The 21,579-nt window shown below is 40.2% G+C and overlaps 2 protein-coding genes across 2 annotated transcripts; both read right to left on the bottom strand.

Annotated features, from left to right (window-relative positions):
• Positions 1–5: 5 nt before the first annotated feature.
• Positions 6–4,885, bottom strand: seraf (Schwann cell-specific EGF-like repeat autocrine factor). The gene is made up of 5 exons (XM_084126155.1): positions 4,511–4,885; positions 4,294–4,389; positions 4,055–4,159; positions 550–645; positions 6–350 (listed from the first exon to the last, which is right to left on the bottom strand). Exons 1-5 carry the CDS (start codon positions 4,737–4,739, stop codon positions 238–240), a joined length of 639 nt encoding a protein of 212 aa, XP_083982281.1. The 5' UTR covers positions 4,740–4,885; the 3' UTR covers positions 6–237.
• Positions 4,886–6,923: 2,038 nt separating this feature from the next.
• On the bottom strand, positions 6,924–20,954 carry tmem106ba (transmembrane protein 106Ba). Its single transcript, XM_084126153.1, has 8 exons — positions 20,832–20,954; positions 20,073–20,259; positions 19,817–19,880; positions 19,307–19,466; positions 18,974–19,114; positions 9,235–9,284; positions 9,073–9,126; positions 6,924–8,159 (listed from the first exon to the last, which is right to left on the bottom strand). The coding sequence occupies exons 2-8, from the start codon at positions 20,245–20,247 to the stop codon at positions 8,039–8,041; spliced, it is 765 nt and encodes a 254-aa protein (XP_083982279.1). The 5' UTR covers positions 20,248–20,259; positions 20,832–20,954; the 3' UTR covers positions 6,924–8,038.
• Positions 20,955–21,579: the final 625 nt, after the last annotated feature.

The raw sequence follows: 21,579 nt of genomic DNA, 5'->3' as shown, positions 1-21,579 counted from the left end.
ACACACAATTTAGATTTTAACTTTATTTAATAAGTTGCACTGTATGCTAAAGGAAATTCAACAGTTATTGTAAACACACTACTTAATAATACAAAAGTCATAATGTCATTAATGTACAATGTTAACATAGAGAAAACATCACACTTCACACAGTTCAGTTTGGCTTCAAAAAACAAACAAGTAACTTTAGCACCAATTTGAGGGAGCGATGGGGTCGGAGGTCAGACTGTTCTGACATCAGTAGAGCTTCTTCCTCTCTTCACACTGCGGGCCTGAGAACGGAGCTCGACAGCGACAGGTGTTCGGAGACACACACTTCCCCCCGTTCATACACCGCTTTTTACACACAGCTGCAGACAGACGGAGGAGATATCACAGGCTTCATTTTGTCAATTTTGAGTAAACTTGTGGATTTACACACATACAACAGCATATAGTAACTGCACGACAAAAATCTAATTCTAGAGCAGTTGAAGAGTCTTGCATATACATATAAGATACATATCTTGCATATCATAAGAGTCTGTAGATCTTGGTGTCGTCACCCACCTGTGTGGCAGGCTCCGCCTATCCATCCGTCTGGACAGCTGCAGATTCCAGGAGCCACACAGCTGCCCCCGTTCCTGCATCCCTGCGGACAGATCGCTACGGAAACAGAGATAAATGATCAACATGTGTCCCAGATACTGCACTCACATCTATGCACAGCAACCCAAGAGAATGTACATGTAAATGATGATTAATTCACGAAAAATAACTTTAAACAAAACACATATTGGTTTACGAGTGTATTTTAAGTGCCTTAGCCTTAGACAGATCATTTAAATAACATTAAAATTAACTGGTTGCACTACATTAGGATACGCGCAGAGGAAATAATATATCAGTTAGACTAAAACAGTGATATTTAATTATTATTTATATACTTTTATAGTATTTTTTAATCGTTTTGAATTACCTTTTATTTTTTAGTCTTAGTAATGTTGTTATATGCTTTTGTCTTAATTTATTTTTTAAATATTTCTATTCAGCTAGGAAATCATTTTTATTTCAGTTTTAGCTGTAGCTATTTTTAGTTGCCAAGACAACATTTAAAAATTTCGTTACGTAAAAAAATTGTTACGTTTAGGTTTTCCATTTGAAATAAATTAAAATATAAAGATTTGATTTACTATTAACTATTCATTTTTAATAGTTTTACATTTACTTAACAATAGATCAGGATGGCGCCATTTTTAATTTTCGTCTGGACTGAAAACGAGGCTGTGAGGGAGAGAATTGCAATGCATTCAATGGTTAGTACGGTTGTTTAACAACATAGGCCCTACCGATTGTTCAGCTGACGAAACATCATTCTAGAAAAAAAAAAAAAAACTTTCAGTAGACTCCATAAAACAGTTTTAAAGTTGCGTCATCCAGAACCTTGATACAGTGCTGCAGTCGTGGCATCAAAACACCGAAGATTAATTCGCCAGTGATTCCCTCGAGATTTTCCTTTGGGTTTTTATAACAGCGTTTTTCAATTTATGTGTAAAATAAGGTCTGTAGTAAACATAACTTTACAATACAGCGTAAATCACACTCACCCGTACTGAAAACGCACATTTTGAAGCTGTTTAGAGAAGAATGTTTGGGGTAATTTACATTGTATAGCAAAAAATTCAAGTATCGTTAAGTTATGTTTACCACAGACTTTATTTTACTCATAAATTGAAAACCCCCATTTATAAAACCCCATAGGAAAGTCTCGAGGGAACCAGCAGCACTCCGTAAAGACTTTAAGTCTTCATCCGAAATCACTTACTTCCTTACTATATAGTAGGCAAAAAACTGTATGTAACATAAGTATCTCCCAATTCACAGTGCTCATAAAAGAGCAGGCAAAAAGTACCCTGATGACCTAGAGATACTGAAGTGTGCATATGATGAACACTTTACTATCAAACGAGGCCATAAGAGAGGATTTATGAATGGCAGTGAAGTGATGCAACTGACACTGGTGAGTCACATGATAATAACAACATGGCGAATGTAGTACGTCCAGATTACATTCAAACTAGAACATGTTTCATAGAACATACCTTTTATAGCGGTCGCAAAGTAATTCCTTATTCAAAACAAGTACCTACTCAAGAGAGTGTGATTTCGGACACAGCCTAAGTCTATCCCTCACAGCCTCGTTTTCATCTGTGTAAAACTCAGTATGGCATCTAATCTTACTATAACTACAAGCAGACCAAGCAGAATTGCCGGCGCTAATTGCTTTGGCAATGGGTGGAACTAACGCAAAATCCTTAATTTCATTGGTTAGCGTTCAAATGTCCCCACCTTCATTTTGATTAACCAAATGATTTTAGCAATATAGTGTCGGCCCAGATCCGGCCCACATCTGGTATGCGTGGAATCTACATGTACCAGATGTGGCCCGGATGTCTGGGGTATTAGCGCGAGAGAAAAGCGTTGTAGTTGACAATATGTAATCTAGTGGAGACAAGACGCGAGTGACTAAAATAATTAGTGTTTGACAATTGTTAATGCTGTTATACAGATGAAAACATTTTACATTTTGTTAACATATAGCGAGTTTTTAATCTTGGTGTGTTTCACATTTTAAAATGTAAGAACCAACTGATATTTATGATAATTCTTCTGTTTATGAAAATGTGCCACATCAAATATATTAAAGTTATATACATAAATAATGTTGTTAATATGTTAATATAATATATATATATATTTTAGTCACATATATATATATATATATGAAGAGTTCAGATGCAAAAGCCTCTAAGTGCCATCTGAAATTTTCTTCCAGAATGATCGTTTTTTATCAAGCTCGTATATTTAAGTTCAATAATTTCACTTAAATGGCAATGCAAATTACCTATTAATTGTCATTTAAGTGAAATTACTTTTGCATCTGAACTCTTCATATATATATATATATATATATATATATATATATATATATATATATATATACATTAGAGCCCGACCGATATATCGGCGGGCCGATATTATCGGCCAATATTAGGCATTTTCCTAACTATCGGTATCGGCATTTATAATGGCCGATAAATTCATATTTAAAAAAATGTAGCGTGCAGTGATTTATGTAAGGATGGCGCTGCCAATAAAGCACCTAAAAGCTGTCACAAAGAACTGGCAAAAGTGGCAAAAAATAATGGCCGTGTCCGGTGTAGACACAGTGTTAAAGCTCATTCTGCTACGTTACAACATCAAGCAATATTCCAATAATTTATATAATTATAACACTTTATATAGGGCCATTTTGCATTGAGAGTAGCCTAGTTTCACGTTTAGTACATTTTGCTTACTACTTATTTAAAATAGTATAAAACTACTGTACATATGTAATTATAAACGTTTTCATTATGATATTATTAATTTTACTTTACTAAAAAGATCTGAGTTGTTCCTCCACTGGTAGATATTAGAGAAATTAAGATTAAAAATAGAAGATAAGGTTTCGTCAGTGACACTTTTGATATATTTATTAATACAAGTTATGTTTTAAATAACGTGACTAAATTAAAAGACAAAGTCGTTAGTGAAGATTATGCAACAGTATTTAGAATATAATATAATATAAAATGCAATGCAAACTAGTTTGTTTACAGCATAAATTCTCATTCTATCATTCACCTCGCCTCCATTACATATCTTTGTCACACAAGTGTTTGATCACATTTGAGTGATCATTGCAAAACGTTTATATATTTATTCTGTTTATACTGTGTATTCTATATACAGTACCCATCAAAAGTTTGTACACACCAATTGGAAAGTGTGTCCAAACTTACTGTACTATAATACACATAAATAATATTGCTACTGTATTATAATATACACATAAATAATATCGGCCGATATATCGGTATCTGGCTTTTTTTATCGGTATCGGCATCGGCGCCCAAAAATCCATATCGGTCGGGCTCTAATATACATATGCTTAAATATGCTTAATTTATATGAAATATACTGTCGTTATGGAATTGTGAATTATAAGTAAAACAAAATGGGATCAACAAACCATCTTGGCATCTGGAGCCGGTCCAGCTGGAGGGACAGATGCATTTTGCTTCTCCATTCACAGCAATACATTCACCACCGTTCCAGCAGCCACTTTCACACACCACTGACAAATAAACACACACACCGACTGTGAATTTTCTGTGCTGTTGGACTCATTTTTGACTTTGTTTGTTCATTTTTTAGTGTTCAACTTGCAAGCAACATTTAAAAACATAATGTAAGCTAAATCACAGATACCTTTGTGACAGTATTTTCCTCCAAATCCTGAAGGGCATCTGCATTTTCCAGGTCGAAGGCACACTCCACCATTTTTACACTTTGGATAACAGGTTGCTGAAATCGACATGCAAATCATGTGAGTAGTGGCCCCTTAAATATATAAAGCACAAGTTTGACACTCACACGAACACATTCCTCTAAAATCCACTTCATAGCAAGAAACTTGAAACATCACCATATTGGCAGGTTTCTCCCTCGTATCCTCTTGAGCAGAAGCAGGTGTTGTTTCGGATGCAAATCCCGGCATGTTTGCAAGGAGGGTCGCACGTTGCTTTGGGGTCAAAGACAAAAGGAAGAGCCACCCCACGGGGCCCGTCGGACCGTCCCAGACAGACGCCAGCCAGAGCGGCAAGTGCCACCAGCAAGAGCTGCATGGACATACAGCAAAGCACTGCCATTTTCATATCCACACTCTTACAAGGAACCAGAAAGACTGAGAGTGCTGGTGAACGTGTTTGAACAGAATACTACACTGTAAATCACCTACAGGACAGACATGGTACAGCAGGGAGCCACAGCTGGAAAAGTACTAACTGAGGAATGTGTGAGACAGGATTGAGAGCTCAGAGTGTGTGTTTAGAGGAGTGTATGTGGTTGTCTGTGGTTTATAGCAGTCCTTTGTGAGGTTTGTACCTGAAAGTCCATCAACAAGTGGTCCCAAAAGGTCATTTGAGACCAAGCGGCACTTATTTCAAAGAAAGACACTCTTATAATCTCTTACAATCACTCTTCAAGTGACATATTTCACAAAAAATATGGTTGTTTTAATTTTAAAATGACAGATATATTGAAGTTATTGGAAAATGTTCCTAGTTAATGTGATAGGAACTTCATATATATATATATATATATATACACATACAGTATAGCCTAATTACATTACCAAAAGGGTCAGTCAGATTTTGTAATGTTTTCCAAAGAAGTCAATTATGATCACAAATTAATTTGATTATTTGTTATTACAGTAAAAACAGTAGCATTGTGAAATATTATTACAATTCAAAATAACTGTTTTCTATTTTAATATATTTTGCTATGTAATTTATTTCTGTGATGGTAAAGCTGTATTTTCAGCATCATTACTCCAGTCTTCAGTGTCACATGATCCTTCAGAAATCATTCTAATATGATGATTTGATGCTTAAATGAAAAAGAACAAAACATAAATGTATATATATATATATATATATATATATATATATATATATATATATATAAATCTTTTGTAACATATTTAGGGCACTTTTTTATCAATTGATGTATCCTTGCTGAATAAAATTAATTTCTTTCAAAAACAAAAATCTTACTCACCCCAAACTTTTGAATGGGAACATATGTATCGAATAGAGTACATATTTAAGTGTGCCCAGATATGTTTTGGGGCCAGTAGAATAAAAAATCTCTCTAAAAGAGTTAAGAAGAAAACGACGACTCATTACAACTGAATCTGTTGCAGTAGAGCAGAATTTCTAAGAGCTATTGTGAGTATATGCAGTCTTATATGAAGTCCAAACTGTGTCTTGTTTATGCCTATGTTACTGTCGTTTAAAAGAAATTTGTCTCATATTCACTTCGCTGATCCCAGGAAATGTGAGGAAATGGATTCTGCAGATGTCTTGAGAATTTCCCTCCTCCTCAATGAAATTCCAACTGAGATTTCAGACCACGGCTAACGTGTTTCCCTCTCTGAATGACGTAGGCTATGTATGAACTAAAAAGGGTAGATAGGTAATAGGTAGATTTTTGATCAGTGGTTATTTGTAGTTTTTATGTGAAATTGTTAAATGAAGCTTGACTCCAGCATGCCATAGATGTCAAACTTAACAGTTATTGTTCTCTGTAAGGCAAGGAGTTATATTGTAACTCTATCTCAATCTTTCTGAAATCGGTGGTTCAGAATGGCAAAGGCATGCAGAAACATTGCATGGTCTTTGTTTCAGAGGCCCATTAAAGTGGGACCAGAGGGATCTGCTGTTCTGAGACATGAGAGGAAGTGAGCAGGAACTTTAATGACATCAACAGATGTGCAGAATCCTTCTTTCTTCAGAAGAAAGTGGAAACACGGCATATATTAGGCTACCTTACGCACAGCACATTGAGAACACAAATGCATACGGGTACCATTTGTGCCTGAACACTTAAGCTTTATGGCAAGACACCGTCCCAAATATTAGTGGTCATTATTATGACTTCTTCCATGTCAGTTATTTATAACGCGCAAATGTAAGTGGTTACAAAACTAAAAGCTATTTTATCATTACTAAACTTAAACCATTATTTTACCCCCACATTTGATAGTGTTACCTCACTCGCGTCTATTCCTTCCTCTGGTCTATTCCTGTAATGAAGTAGCTACCGCATCTTGTAAGCGCCATCTTGTGGAGTATGGTGACAGTCACACCACTTTTCTCCACAAAATGAATGAACATTTATTAATAGGTTTTGACTAAAAGCATAAGAGACCCAGTTTAATAATAAAAAAAATTATTAGTTATAAGTTATAAGTTATTTAATAAGGTGTTATTTCAGGCTACCCCAGTCCGTACTTATTTAATTCACCATAACATGAACACTAGAAAACAAATATATATATAGTAACATTTTACTTGGGAGAGTGCTGAAATGCCCACAAAATATTTTAAGACAAAATATACATGGACACAAATTTCATCAAAGAAATTAAACATTAAACATTAAAATTAAATACCATTCAAATATATTGATGTACAAGTACCATTCCAACAAAACACAATTAGCCAAACGGTTAAAGTGAATGAGAAACATCTACATTATCAATTATCTACACACCAACACCAAGAAAAAAAAAAAAGGTTGAATTTAGTCAAATATGACGACAAAAATGCATCAATTAACAGAAGTACATTTCTTAATACAGAATCAATTACCTTCCTTCCTTTTTTCTATTCCCTTTTTTCTTAACTAATACATTCCACAGCTTCCTGCTGAGGTAAATTTACATTATATTTTATTGACGCCTGATTCATGGTCAGTGTTGTACTTGCCTCAGAATAACCCACTTCGTTTTTTATTTATTTAAATTGTCATAATTTCAAAAGTAGTTTAGACATTCGTTCTAAACATTCCCTTTGAACATAAATTCTGGAAATAAAATAAAAACTCTTTGCAGTAAGAGGTTGAAAAATCCACAATATGGAGTTGTATAAAATTCCCATAAACTGAAGTCGGAGTGTGGTTTCAGGCAAGTAACATTCCATCAAAAATGAAACCATCTGTTAATGGTTTTGTTGATAATAACTCCCTCAAAAAAAATCTACTGAATACCTGCTCAACAAAGAGCTAAATAACAGAATGATACGAGCATGACTCAATGTTTCAAATGTTTAAAAAAACAAAATAAACACACCAAAAGAATAATGGAGTAAAGTTGAAGTGGTTTAAGTGTTTGCAGATCTATGTAGAATTTTCTACTGCTGTCATTCATTTTCCCAAAATATACTAAAGTGCTTCTGTCTATCCAAGCAAAACCTCCAGAGCAATGCTAAAGAATCAGTAATGATGTGGTAGAAAGGATATCAGCTCTCTGTCTATAACTCGCTGATCAATCCTGAAGTTGCCACCCTACAGTACAGACTTCATTTTCAGACATTCGTAACACTCAGGACAAGCCATTTTTTTATCACCACATGAGAACATTAAGAATTGTGGGTCATACGTAGGGGCGTCACTGTATCACACTCATGCGTCCGCGTGAAGAGGTGGTGTTTGAGCCGCAGTCCACGTACAGGTACTTTTCCTGAGACACCTGCTCAGCATGCCCAAAGTACACAGTGGTTACAGTCGTTCTGGAGAGACATTTTCTTTGTTAGTTGAAGTGGAGAACATAGGCATTTAAGGCAATTAAGGAATTATATTTTGCTCTTACTGTTTAAAATGTGTGTAAACCAACCCCATAAATGTCTTTTACCATTTTTTGGTTAAAGGTGCAGTAAGCGATTTCTGAGAAACACTGCTTATATTTGAAATCAACCCAAAGAGTCACACCCCCTCCTTTCATTGCCTGCCCCCAATCATCAATCATCTCCTCCCCAATCATCAGTGGACACGCCCCCCAACTGCTGATTGTCTCACTCTCTCCTCCCTCATCATGAGTGGACACACCCCCTACTGCTGATTGGCTCACGCTCTCCTCCCCCATCATGAGTGGACACACCCCTACTGCTGACTGGGCCACTCTCTCCTCTCCAATCATCAGTGGACACACCCCCTACTGCTGATTGGCCCACTCTCTCCTCTCCAATCATCAGTGGACACACCCCCTACTGCTGACTGGCCCACTCTCTCCTCTCCAATCATCAGTGGACACACCCCCTACTGCTGATTGGCCCACTCTCTCCTCTCCAATCATCAGTGGACACACCCCCTACCGCTGATTGGCTCACTCTCTCCTCCCCCATCATGAGTGGACACGCCCCCACCGCTAATTTGCTACAAGCGTGTTGTGTTGCTCGGTCCGATCCACTTTCAACAGCGGTTCTCAGAAATCACTTACTGCACCTTTGATTATTATATTATCTAATAAAGATCTACCATTCTTTACTAAACTTGGAAATTAAAATAAACACAAAAATACTAAATACAACTACGATAAAACTGAATACAGTAACATTTTACTAAATATTTATCTATTGAAATACTTTTTTTATGTTCATTTACATTAACTGTTTAAGCACACCTATTCACTAAAAGAATACTTACTGCATCATGACAACAATGTTATGCACTTTAATTGACTGCATGGTACAGTAGTCACTGTAAAAACAGATACGCAATCATCACAATACGCATTTTAGAACACTGTAAGATAAAATGTCTTTATGAAAGTTTTATTGATGTAAGGCGAGACTGGCAAATACTTACAATATGTAGTTCATCTCATTGGCTATGATAGTGGGAACAGTGTAATCAACCTAAAAATGAGACAATGACATTGACAACATGTGTTATCTAAGTAATTACACACATGGAGAGAAACTCAGATTGCATAGTTGTAGAGACTTTTGAACTGTTAGGTTCTGATTTAGTAATGAATGAGTAAACCCTTCAGGATGCCGGTCAGAGCACAAATAATGAGGAGACAGGTGATCAGATTAACTCTGTGTATTAGAGGTAGATGGATGAACCACAGAGGTATATTCAATGATGTACATAGTCTGGAAAATAAGTACAATAAAGATAATGAATAAACCAAATATATATATATAATAAGCATTCACTGTTACATAATGTAAAATAATTATTCTTAATTCACATCAGTGACATTTCTCTACTCAACATCCAGTTAAATAAACAGAAACGAGGTATTCCACAGGAAAATAGGCTGTAAGCAACCATGTCATCAATAACATACAGTGCCCATATATGGATAACCTTGTGGCAATATGATAAGCATTCAAACAAACATGACGCTAATCACTCGTCTGGTATTATAACATCTTAACAGACCAACATCATATCATTAATAACCCATAACACTGATCTGCAGCTTAATAAAGAATGAAGAATCATACTTTAAATAATATTACTGATCTGAATAACAGAACGATCTCTACAGGACATGACCGGGCATGCACGTATGTCACGGACGCAAAAAACTCTGTTCAGATCACGTTTAACACAAAAATAGTAAAATTATCTTACTTTGAGGTCAGTGACTAACATCGTGACATTCCATCTGCAGCAATCACTATGAACAAACAGGAATCAACAACTCTGCAGCTGACAGCTCGAACAGATCACACAGACACAGCAGATAGCGGCAGCTCAACTAACTACTGGCTCACTAACGGCACATTACCATTACTACGGTTTCATAATAAAAGTCCCTACTAAATGAGCCTTTAATACAGCCGCCCCCAAAGATGTGGAGCATCTTTGCTTCCTTTAAAAGGTGACTTCACTAATCAGGGTTAGGAGCATTAGGTCCATCCTTTGGTAAGGCAGGAAGGATGACCAGGCGGGCTACCGGTCTGGTATAAACTTGGCCCCTGATCTCCACATCAGCTGACCGGATATGACCATCCGGGCTTAGGTGGGTCTTGATGACTTGTCCCACAGGCCATAAGCTCCGAGGTAGTTGTGGGTCTACAACCAAAACAAATGTTTTCTCCTTCAAGTCGGGAGGAGAGGCTTGCCATTTCTGCCGAGTTTGGAGACTAGGAAGATAGTCCCTTATGAACCTGGACCAGAATCGGTCGGCTAGGACCTGGGAATGTCGCCAGTGCCGGCGACTTAGCATCTCTGATTCTGGGTAAATGACTTGAGGCAGAGATCCATCGGGCCGCCCCATGAGGAGACTATTTGGCGTCACCGGGTCAGCATCTGCCACGTCTGATGACACATACCCTAAGGGTTTTGAGTTCAGGATGGCCTCCACTTCCAGCAAGACTGTCATTAAGACTTCCTCGGGAACTGACTGTGAACCCAAAACTGTGTACAAGGCTGATTTAACAGATCTCACCTCCCTTTCCCAAACTCCACCGAAGTGGGGGGCCGATGGGGGATTAAAGTGGAAATGGATCCTCTGGCGGGCAAGCTGACTCTGTATGTCAGGAACTAATGCGGCATAAGCTTCCCGTAACTCCCTTTCACCCCCGCGGAAGTTCGTACCTCGATCCGACCATAACTCAGCTGGTGTCCCTCTGCTCGAAACAAACCTTCTAAGAGCCATGAGGAAGGAGTCGGTACTCATGCTTGGGAGTAGATCTAAATGGACAGCTCTCGTGGTCAAACATTTAAAGAGAATGCCCCAACGCTTCTCTGTACGTCTTCCGATTTTGACCAGCAAGGGTCCAAAGCAGTCCATTCCACAAGAATGGAAGGCAGGCTTGTAGAGCCAAAGGCGAGCAGAGGGTAGATCTGCCATCTTTGGGATTGTCGGCTGAGCCCTCCACCGTTGACATTCTGGGCAGTCATGTTGAAACCTTCGAACAGCTTCGCGGCCACGTAGAATCCAGTAGTATCTCCGTATTTCCGCGAACAGCCGTTCAGATCCAGAATGATGTAACTTGTGGTCATAATGGTGAATGATCAAACGGGTGACTGGGTGATTAGGATCCAGGACCAAAGGATGTAAAACGGAGTCCTCAATAGTGTTGTTTTTGGCAGCCTGTTTTAATTTTAGTTTTAGTCTAGTCTTTGTGTCAGGCTGTCATTTTAGTTTTTATTAGTTTTAGTCACATTCATACTCTTTTTAGTCTAGTCAAGTTTTAGTTGACGAAAACTGATGACATTTTAGTCTAGTTTTAGTCAACGAAAACTGATGACATTTTAGTCTAGTTTTAGTCGACAAAAACTGATGACATTTTAGTCTAGTTTTAGTCAATGAAAATTGTATTTTAGTCTCTTTTTAGTAATGTGATTCTATTTAACCCAGTCAATATAGAATTTCAAACAAGGCTATCTTATTATAGGCTATTTAGTAGGCCTATATTTAGGGCTGTGACGGTGGCAATTTTTTTTTTTGGGGGGGTTTATTTAAAAAAAAAACTCGTTTTATATTTCCACACAAAGACGCCTGATACACTCTGCGCTTTGAGAGGGATGTGGGACACAGGCAGGAAAACACGAAGATATCGATCTCCATCGATCTCTTTATGATATCTTTGTGTTTTCTACTTGATGTAAATTGGTTTGAAGAGCGAATTTTATCCTCCACAAGGGCGAAATATTTAGGCTATGTTTGAGATTGCGCTGCCAGAGAAAGTGAAACTAAAAATCACCCGCGCGTGTGAAACGCGCTTTAGGCCTACAACTAAACTTGACGCACCCTATGTCTAATATAACAAGCACAAACTGTTAAAAAGAATTTGACATGCAAGTACAAATGTAGGCTATCTGTCCTACAGCGTTTTTCTACTTTACCACAGTAAAGAATACGAATATAATAGGCCTTGCGAACCAAGAAACGTTTATAATAGGCTACCTTTAGAAAATGGGTGAGACGTGACGTGAGTGAAGATTTGGGAAAAGAAACAAGAGATTCCATGCAGGGATGAGTCACGATTTTTGGATATTCGATTAGTTTATTTAATTATAGGATATCGAATAGGTTGTGCGATTATTCTCTAAAATAAAATCTCCATGTTCTGGCGCTGATGCGGTGACGCGTTCATGTAACCAGAGACGCTGCCAATAACATGCAGCTGTCACAAAGAACCGGCAAAAGTAATGATTATGAATGTGACAAATATATCAATGAGACATTTTAATAGAATAACTAATGGAGTAATATATTGTTAAATTCGCTGATAATCGGGTGACCAGATCGCAATCCAGAATTTAAAGCCGACAAAACTATGGGTTCACGCACAACTCTCTCATTCGTCGTGACGTTATAACATTTTGTCTCGTCTCGTTTTGGTCAACGAAAATGAAGAGACATTTTAGCATAGTTTTTATTTTTTTTAAACCACATTTAGTCTCGTTTTTATTCGTCAACGATATTGCATTATACATGTATTTTAGTCATCGTCACATGACCATGCATTTACGTCTAGTCTCGTCTCGTTTTCGTCAGGTGATAACGGTTCGTTGACGACAATATTTCGTCATAATTTTCGTTGACGAAAGCAACACTAGTCCTCAATGCCTGCAAGTCTCCTCAAACGACCTCCTACCCTAATCAGACTACTGGACGGATCCATTTCAGGGGCTAGGGTAATTAGTCGACTTTTGGACCTGACTGACTTTCCACTCCCTAACAGTTTATAATCCTCAGGGAAGGATTCCTGCTGCACCCGTTTGAGGATATGAAGCTCAGCCTGATGGTAATCCTCAGCCTGTGGAGAAGTCCCCGGAGAAAGGGTAGTTCGAAGTTCTTGAGCCGTCACATCCAATAGTTCCTGCCAGGTGTGGTAGTTCCATCCATCAGTGTTGTCAGAAGAGGGAGGGAAGGTACTGATCCCACAGAAAGCAGATTTCCGCAGTTCAACCTTATCTGCCATGGTCTCAGTCTTAGGTATTACTGGCCATTCCTTGGGATCCTGGAGGAGAAAGGAGGGTCCTTGGGACCATCGGTTTGGTGCAGCAAGGTATTGGAGAGATTTCCCTTTCGTGAGGTCGTCGGCTGGGTTGTCTGCAGAGCTTACATAATGCCAAGAACACTTATCCGTCAACTCCTGGATCTCAGCGATTCTGTTTCCTACGAAGACTCTATAGCGACAGGACTCCGAATTCAACCACTGGAGGACTGTGGTAGAGTCTGTCCACAGGGAAATAGACTTGATACGTAGGGTCAACTCATTCTCAAGCAACTTAGCCAACTGTGCTGCAACTAGACTTCCGCAGAGTTCCAGTCTTGGAATAGAGTGAGTTCGTTTAGGAGTAACACGCGAACGTGCTAGGATGAAGGACAGGTAGGTCCGACCTTCCTGGTCAGTAGTCCGGAGGTAAGCCACCGCTCCATATGCCTGCTCAGAAGCATCTGAGAAGACATGTAACTCATTGGTAGCTCCACCCATTCCAACTTCAGGAGGGACATAAGGTCGGGGAAAGGTGATACAAGGGAGGTATCGGAGTTCGTCCTCCCACGTAGTCCAAGACTGGATGAGCTCAGGTGGTAGGTTGGGGTCGTCCCACCCTCTCTGTTTGTTCCACAGTTGCTTAATGATGACTTTCGCTCGAGTCGTATAAGGTAGAAGCCAGCCAAGAGGGTCGTATTGGGAAGCTAGGACCTTATAGATATTCCTCAAAGTAAGAGTGTTATATTCCACAGGTCGGTGTTTGTAGGACAAAGTGTCCGTCTGCCAGTTCCAGCTTAGACCCAGCGTCGATTCAGGGATGTCTGACTTCTCCTGCGTTAGCCACAGTTCCACACTCACAGCTCGGGCATTGGTTGGTAGGTGACTCACCACGCCAGGGTCATTGCAGGCCCACTGGCGAATTTCAAATCCAGCTTCAGAAAGGATATTCCGTAGTCGATCAATCAAACTTCGCGCCGCATCAACAGTAGGCAGGCTCTGCAGGCAGTTATCGACATAGAAACTTCTCTCCACCGAAAACCGAATCGCCTCATCCGTCTGGGGGTGTTGCTGTACATGGCGTTGTAGTGCGTAGGTTGCACAGCATGGACTAGAGGTCGTGCCGAAGGGTAAAACCTGCCACTCAAGAATCTTGGGTGCCTCATCCATCTTCAGGTCCCGCCAAAGGAAACGGAGTAGAGGACGGTCCCCAGGTATAAGACGGACCTGGTGGAACATTGCCTTGATATCCCCACTCACTGCTACAGGTTGTTCTCTGAAGCAGATAAGGACGCCCAACAGCGAGGCCCCAAGGGTGGGCCCTGGCAACAGGTACTGATTGAGGCTTTGTCCTTGATACTGATGAGAACAGTTAAAGACAATGCGGAACTTTCCATTGTGACTAACAATGTGGTGAGGGATGTACCAACATTCAGCTGAATCAGGTAAAGGGACAGTCGCTTCCCGAACAGCTCCTGTCTCAATGAGTTTCCTCATTTCCTCTTTATAGACCTCAGCTTTTACAGGGTCCTTCAACAGACGCCTTTCAACACTGCAGAGGGTAGGTAGGACTGACTCCTTAGGTGCATTCAACAAAGGCATGTCCTTTCGCCGCAGTAGTGGCGTAGCTAACCGATTGATGCCTTCAATTTGATGGGTGAGAGTTTTCATTTCAAGCAGCTGAAGAGCCTCCTGATCTTGCTTTGACCGGGTTACCTCTTTACCCTCCCACTGCGGAACCGTATCCAACTGCCACAGTCGTTGAACGTTCTGGAATAGTTCGTCCTGAACTGGAGCCATGGAGGTTAACAGGCATTGCCGTGCTGCAGGAGGCCGCCCCATGGAAGGGATGGGGCCCTGGAGCGTCCATCCTAGGCGCGTATGAACTGCAGCTGGCGCACCCGGGCCACCCCATCGAACAGGCTCTGTCGGAGTTATGAGATGGGGCTGATCGGAACCGATGAGAAGTAAAGGCTGGACTTCAGTAAGTGTACGGATTGGAAGACCCCGCAGGTGTCTGTATTTCTGTCGTAGCTGTTCTACAGGGTAAGACTGGCGTGACAGATTAAGACGATCTGCTGTAAAGGCATGTTTGACCTTATAACTGGTTTGGGGTTTACAGAGGGACGAGATCTGAAAGGATATGGAAGAACCATGAAGGACCTGAATATCGTCTCTTACTATTCGCAATGGAAGATCTTCAGGGACACCCTTGATGCCCAAGGCCTTAACTGCAGTGGAGAGCAAAATAGTCCTCTCTGAACCGTCATCAAGAAGAGCGAAGGTGTCCAGGGTGCGATCTTCATAATGTAGATTTACAGGAACCACTTTGAGCATGACTCGGCCACCGACAGAGGGTTTATCCAGGAAGAGCCGATCTGGAGAGGAATTTGTCAGGCAACTCTTCTCCACTTCAGCTGAATCCTCCCTCGGGGATGGACCAACATTCACCTCATGAAGAGGGCGGAGATGGGTGCCTTGGCAGAGGTTGCAGGGCTTCTTCAGGTCACATTGAGCAGCATGGTGTGCCCTGGCGCAGCGCCAACAACGGTTGTTACTCCAAATCCATGTCCTGACCTGGTCGGAGGTAAGCTTATTGAAGGATACACACTGGCTCAGGTAATGCTCAGTGTTATCACAGAATGGACAATAACGTTTCACTTTAGAAGGCTTGGATTGTGAAACGGGAACTTTCCGAGAGACGGGAGTCTCAACCGGGGGTTCTCCAATCCCATGCAGGATGGTCACAGTTCTCTTTCCAGAGTCTGACCTGGCATGAAAAACCTTAGACATTGGCTCGGCATCGTAGCTGTGGCACCATGTTTCGTAACGAAGCCAGTTTGAAAGGTCAACCAGATTAGGGGTTGTGCCGGCTTGACGGAACATATGGCGACGAAAGTCAGCGCGCTGCTCAGGGGGAAGCTTACAGAGAAGGCCCACAACATGGGACCCACAACTCAGCTCCAGTTCACCATCGCGTCCCAAAGTTCTCAGTAGGCCCACTAGTGACTGTACCTGGAGAGCGAACCTCTGGAAGGCAGAGATATCACCTCGCTTGATGTCAGGACTCTCAAGAACAATGGCAATCCTCCTTAAGGCTAGCTGATGCGGTTGGCCGAATTTTTCATGGAGCGCAGCCATTGTATCACTGAATGGGGTAGGTGAGTTCAAGTAAGCATCCGCAATCATTCTAGCCTCCTCAAGCCTAAGATGATCCACTAGGATCTGGTATTTGAAAAGTTCAGTTCCGTCTGGAGGGAGCAGGTTCTCCAAAGCTATCCGGAGTCGGGCAAACTCCCCCGGATCAGGCCTGCTGAACTTAGGGATCGTAGGTGTAGGTCCTCTATACACATATTCAGACCCAGAAGGTGCTACAGGTCGTAGATGGGGATCTGCCTTCGGCGCTAAGGTTGGAGGATTCGAATAAGCAGGCACAGAGCTGAACCGTGGGGAGATAGGCACTGACTTGTGGTTGGCAGGCAAGGGCATGGCCGCAGGTGTTAACAACTCTAGAAGCTCTTTAGGAGTAGGAGGGGGAGGAAATCCCCAAGCATCAGGAGCATAAGATTGAAAAGGGTGTGACTGAGTAGCTGCGGAAACGAATGGATACTTTCTGGTCCCTGGCATCACAGGTGGGTAAGTTGTGGCACCCATATCAGACAACACAAGGGAATCCATCCGTTTTCTCAGGTCAACGTCAGGCTCAGGCCACGGCGGTGGGGGAAGCTCAGCGACGTGTCCATCTTCCGCTAAGGTTGTGGATTCATACAGCCTCAGGGGGGAACTGGATAACTGAAACGCTGTCGGCTGTGCTGGCAATAGGTTCTGTCCTCTAGCTTGACTGAGGTCGGCTCGAAGGGACTGAGCCACCTGAACTAATTCTCGGACTTCAGCACGGACTTCTCTCAACTCCCTTAAGTCAGCCTGGAAAGCTTGATGGGTCTGCATTAGTTGTGCATGCTCCGGGCGCAGATGCTGTCGCTCACTGTCATGTGCAGAGGTACTGAAATCAGCTGCCAGGGGCGATGAGAAGGATGTCTGAGGGAATGCAGCATGCTGTGGAGGCATATAACCAGAGGACATGATCTGTGAGCTACCAGAACATTCCAGGTCACCACCAGGGGCGTTGGCATAAGGCTGGAAGGATGGGGGAGGAGTCCGGTGGACAGGTGCCTCCCAGGTGCGTGGAACATCATGCTCAGTAACAGGTCTGCCTCGGGTATAGTGTACCTCATACTGCTGCAGGTAAGCTGGAGGACGAGTATGGCGCTTAGGGCGAGTTCCTCCAATCATCTCCTCCTCAGAGTCCATAACGTCAGAAGGGAATACTCAACTCCGGCTCGAAGGACCAATTTGTTGTAGAGACTTTTGAACTGTTAGGTTCTGATTTAGTAATGAATGAGTAAACCCTTCAGGATGCCGGTCAGAGCACAAATAATGAGGAGACAGGTGATCAGATTAACTCTGTGTATTAGAGGTAGATGGATGAACCACAGAGGTATATTCAATGATGTACATAGTCTGGAAAATAAGTACAATAAAGATAATGAATAAACCAAATATATATATATAATAAGCATTCACTGTTACATAATGTAAAATAATTATTCTTAATTCACATCAGTGACATTTCTCTACTCAACATCCAGTTAAATAAACAGAAACGAGGTATTCCACAGGAAAATAGGCTGTAAGCAACCATGTCATCAATAACATACAGTGCCCATATGGATAACCTTGTGGCAATATGATAAGCATTCAAACAAACATGACGCTAATCACTCGTCTGGTATTATAACATCTTAACAGACCAACATCATATCATTAATAACCCATAACACTGATCTGCAGCTTAATAAAGAATGAAGAATCATACTTTAAATAATATTACCGATCTGAATAACAGAACGATCTCTACAGGACATGACCGGGCATGCACGTATGTCACGGACGCAAAAAACTCTGTTCAGATCACGTTTAACACAAAAATAGTACAATTATCTTACTTTGAGGTCAGTGACTAACATCGTGACATTCCATCTGCAGCAATCACTACGAACAAACAGGAATCAACAACTCTGCAGCTGACAGCTCGAACAGATCACACAGACACAGCAGATAGCGGCAGCTCAACTAACTACTGGCATACTAACGGCACATTACATGACTACGGTTTCATAATAAAAGTCCCTACTAAATGAGCCTTTAATACAATAGTCATGTGACTAAATGAAACCGCTTTATTGGCAGGATACAGGTCATTTTCTTTCTGTTATCTTAATGTTTGGCTTTACTCCCATGTGATTTTCCTCACTATGAATACATATTTAGGCTGTATAATCAAATTTAATCAAATAAATGCAGCCATGGTGAGCATTAAAAAATCATACCGATCCCAAACATTTGAACAGCAGTTTATGTGTGTGTGTTAATATATGAAAAATATTCATTATTTAAATATTAATATAAAATTATTAGTCAAGTAATGTTTGCTGAAGGATAACAATTTGATATTAATAAATAGTTAAATAATTAATATAGTTTCATATATCAACACACACGCACACACACACAGAATATAACAAACCTAAAAACGTTGTTTTATACCACTGCACTGATCTAAATAAATTACCACACACCTGTCGCATATCCAGGGGGCTGATGGTGGTGACATTACTGACGACAGACTTTCCAATGACAGTCTTGTAGAATTGCACCTGGGCTGTGATGTTGGCCACGTGTATTGGGTAGTAATTATTGTTGGTTATGTTAAGGGTATTCTGAGAAAAAAAAAATACCGTTATTTAAAATTACACATGAAAAAATTAGAAAATACTCTGGCAAAAGTCTGATCAATCTCATTATCAAGTCCAATCCCTCCATTACAGAAAGAATAGAATCATAAATGAAACAGGTAATATTTGGTTAACAATCCTAAAATACAAATTAAAAGGGCGTGCTATAGATATTACCGTGATATTTAGGTATATTATCCGCTGGTCTCGGTCATAAGTGACATAGGCTGACTTCACCCCAACATAAGAGACGTCAATAGTCCGAGGGAACAGGAAGAACACAGCCAGACCAGAAAGCAGCAGACACAGAAAGACGGATACAGACACGTACAATGTCCTGGAACAGTGCAAGAATACACAGTTGGTCATTATTTATATTATATACATACACAATGCTGGGTTTAGGGTCTTTGGTTTAGGATCCAATTCTCACTATTAACTAGGTGCTTATTAACATGCATATTACTAGGATATTGACTGTTTATTAGTACTTATAAAACACATATTAATGCTTTTTTCTGCATGACCATATTCTACATCCCTTAATCCTACCCAATACCTATTAATAAACAGTAATTAGGAATTTCTTGAGGCAAAAGTCGTAGTTAATAGTTAGTTAATAGTGAGAATTGGACCCTAAACTGTGACCCCAATGTTTATGTGAAATAGATATTTAAACAAACTTACGTTCGTCTTGGCTTCAGCCTCTGGTCGCTGTATGGTATCAAAGCAACTAGCTGGTTTTCTTGGTCTGTGAGAATATCCAGGATAGGAAGTACACATGATTACAATAATGATTTATACAAGATGCCCCTTCGTTAAAGAACAATTTAATAATGTTAAACATTTAGATTTGCATAGGCTATTACATTTTTGGGATACAAAGTACTGTGTAGATGGATGTATGGATGGAAGGGTGGATGACAGAGGGATCTGTTCTTACCTCTTGGTATTCTCCCTGTCCCTTGACAAGTAGGACAGGTAACACTGTCTCTGCCTGTGAATTCAACATATGGAAACTGTGACACATCGTCTTTATTGTCCTCAGTGTTCGAGTCTTCAGTCAGGTTCTCCTGGTCCTCTTTTTGCTTTGGCAAGGAAAACAGAGACTTCCCCATGGTTGGGCTTGCCTTAAAAAAAAGAGAAAAGAAATCATCTGTAATATTTAGTGCATTACAATGCAAGTCAGGAAAAATCATCCAAGTATAGATCTTAATGTTTTGGTGAACTTAAGCACATATTTTCCACGTGACTTCGAGTATGCAGCTCCAGGCAGTTTTATAACGGAATTCTATACAAGATATACATTATATTAATATCTCATTATGCAATCAAAATATTCTGGCTTTCCTCAACTAAACAATATATTTTCAGTTCCTGACAAACATCTGATAAACATGCTTAATGTGTGATGATATGCAATTGATAACACACAGCTGATCTGAGAACACAATGTACTCTACAGCCGACGTTCTCGTGTTCTTGATACTGATGCTGTGTAACAATAACGTGCATTAACTGCATTAACAAAATAATGCAAAAAGTGCGATGCATTTAAAGAGCACGCACGCGACGAACATGGTTTTTAGATTGTGATGTTAGAGCAATTGGGCCTAAAAACTGATCAAGCACCATTCGAAATAACTCCTATTTCAAGGTACGATATGAAAATATAGTGGATGGGATATGAATTAAGGTTTACCTTTTTTGAAGGGTCCTGCCTTCTGTTTGTATAAAATTACAGTTGCTACAATGTCGTTACTCTGTCCTGACTGTGGTGTTCTTCTCCCCAAGCCTTGTTTCAACAAGCCCCGCCTCTTCGTTTAATCATTGACATGACGCTACATTGTAAACTTCGCGTGATTGGACGATAGCTACGGACAACACTGTTACAAGCCAATCATATTATATAAGGCGGGATTTGTCGGAGTGACACTCTCTAAGCCACGCCTCTCTGTTGATAGTTGCACTGAAGATTTCAAGGCCGAGTGTACTGTGTGTGCAATGTTTTGCTTTGGGTCTCATTGCCTTTATTTAGTCTAAAACCACAGTTGAATCCAGATGTGCTCATGAATCCTACTGTTGTAGATATTGCATGATACAGAAGTAAAAATTAAAGCATTGCATCTTAAATTGCATAAATTGAATGTTAAAGTAAATTAATAATAAACAAAATAAACAAATACTAATGATATCACTCGCCCATTGCATGAATGTAGGCGTGTGTATTTTTATTTTTATTTAATTTTCTCAATTGACAGAGTGATCATGGGAGAGTACAGGAATGGGAGAGTGCAGGAATGGAAGAATGGTTGGGCAAGAAAGATGCGATGCGATGCGCCCGTTTTTATTACTTTGGTAATAAAAGTTGTTTGTGCAATCAGAATAAGAAAAAAAAGTGTCCAACCGCCAAGTAGGCCTGTGGTTAGCACTTCTCAAAATGGTTTCGT

Source organism: Abramis brama (assembly GCF_963993115.1).
Source record: "Abramis brama genome assembly, chromosome: 10".
Lineage (NCBI taxonomy): Eukaryota > Metazoa > Chordata > Actinopteri > Cypriniformes > Leuciscidae > Abramis > Abramis brama.
Note: the sequence above shows the minus strand (reverse complement) of the source record. Positions and strands in the feature narration are given on the sequence as shown.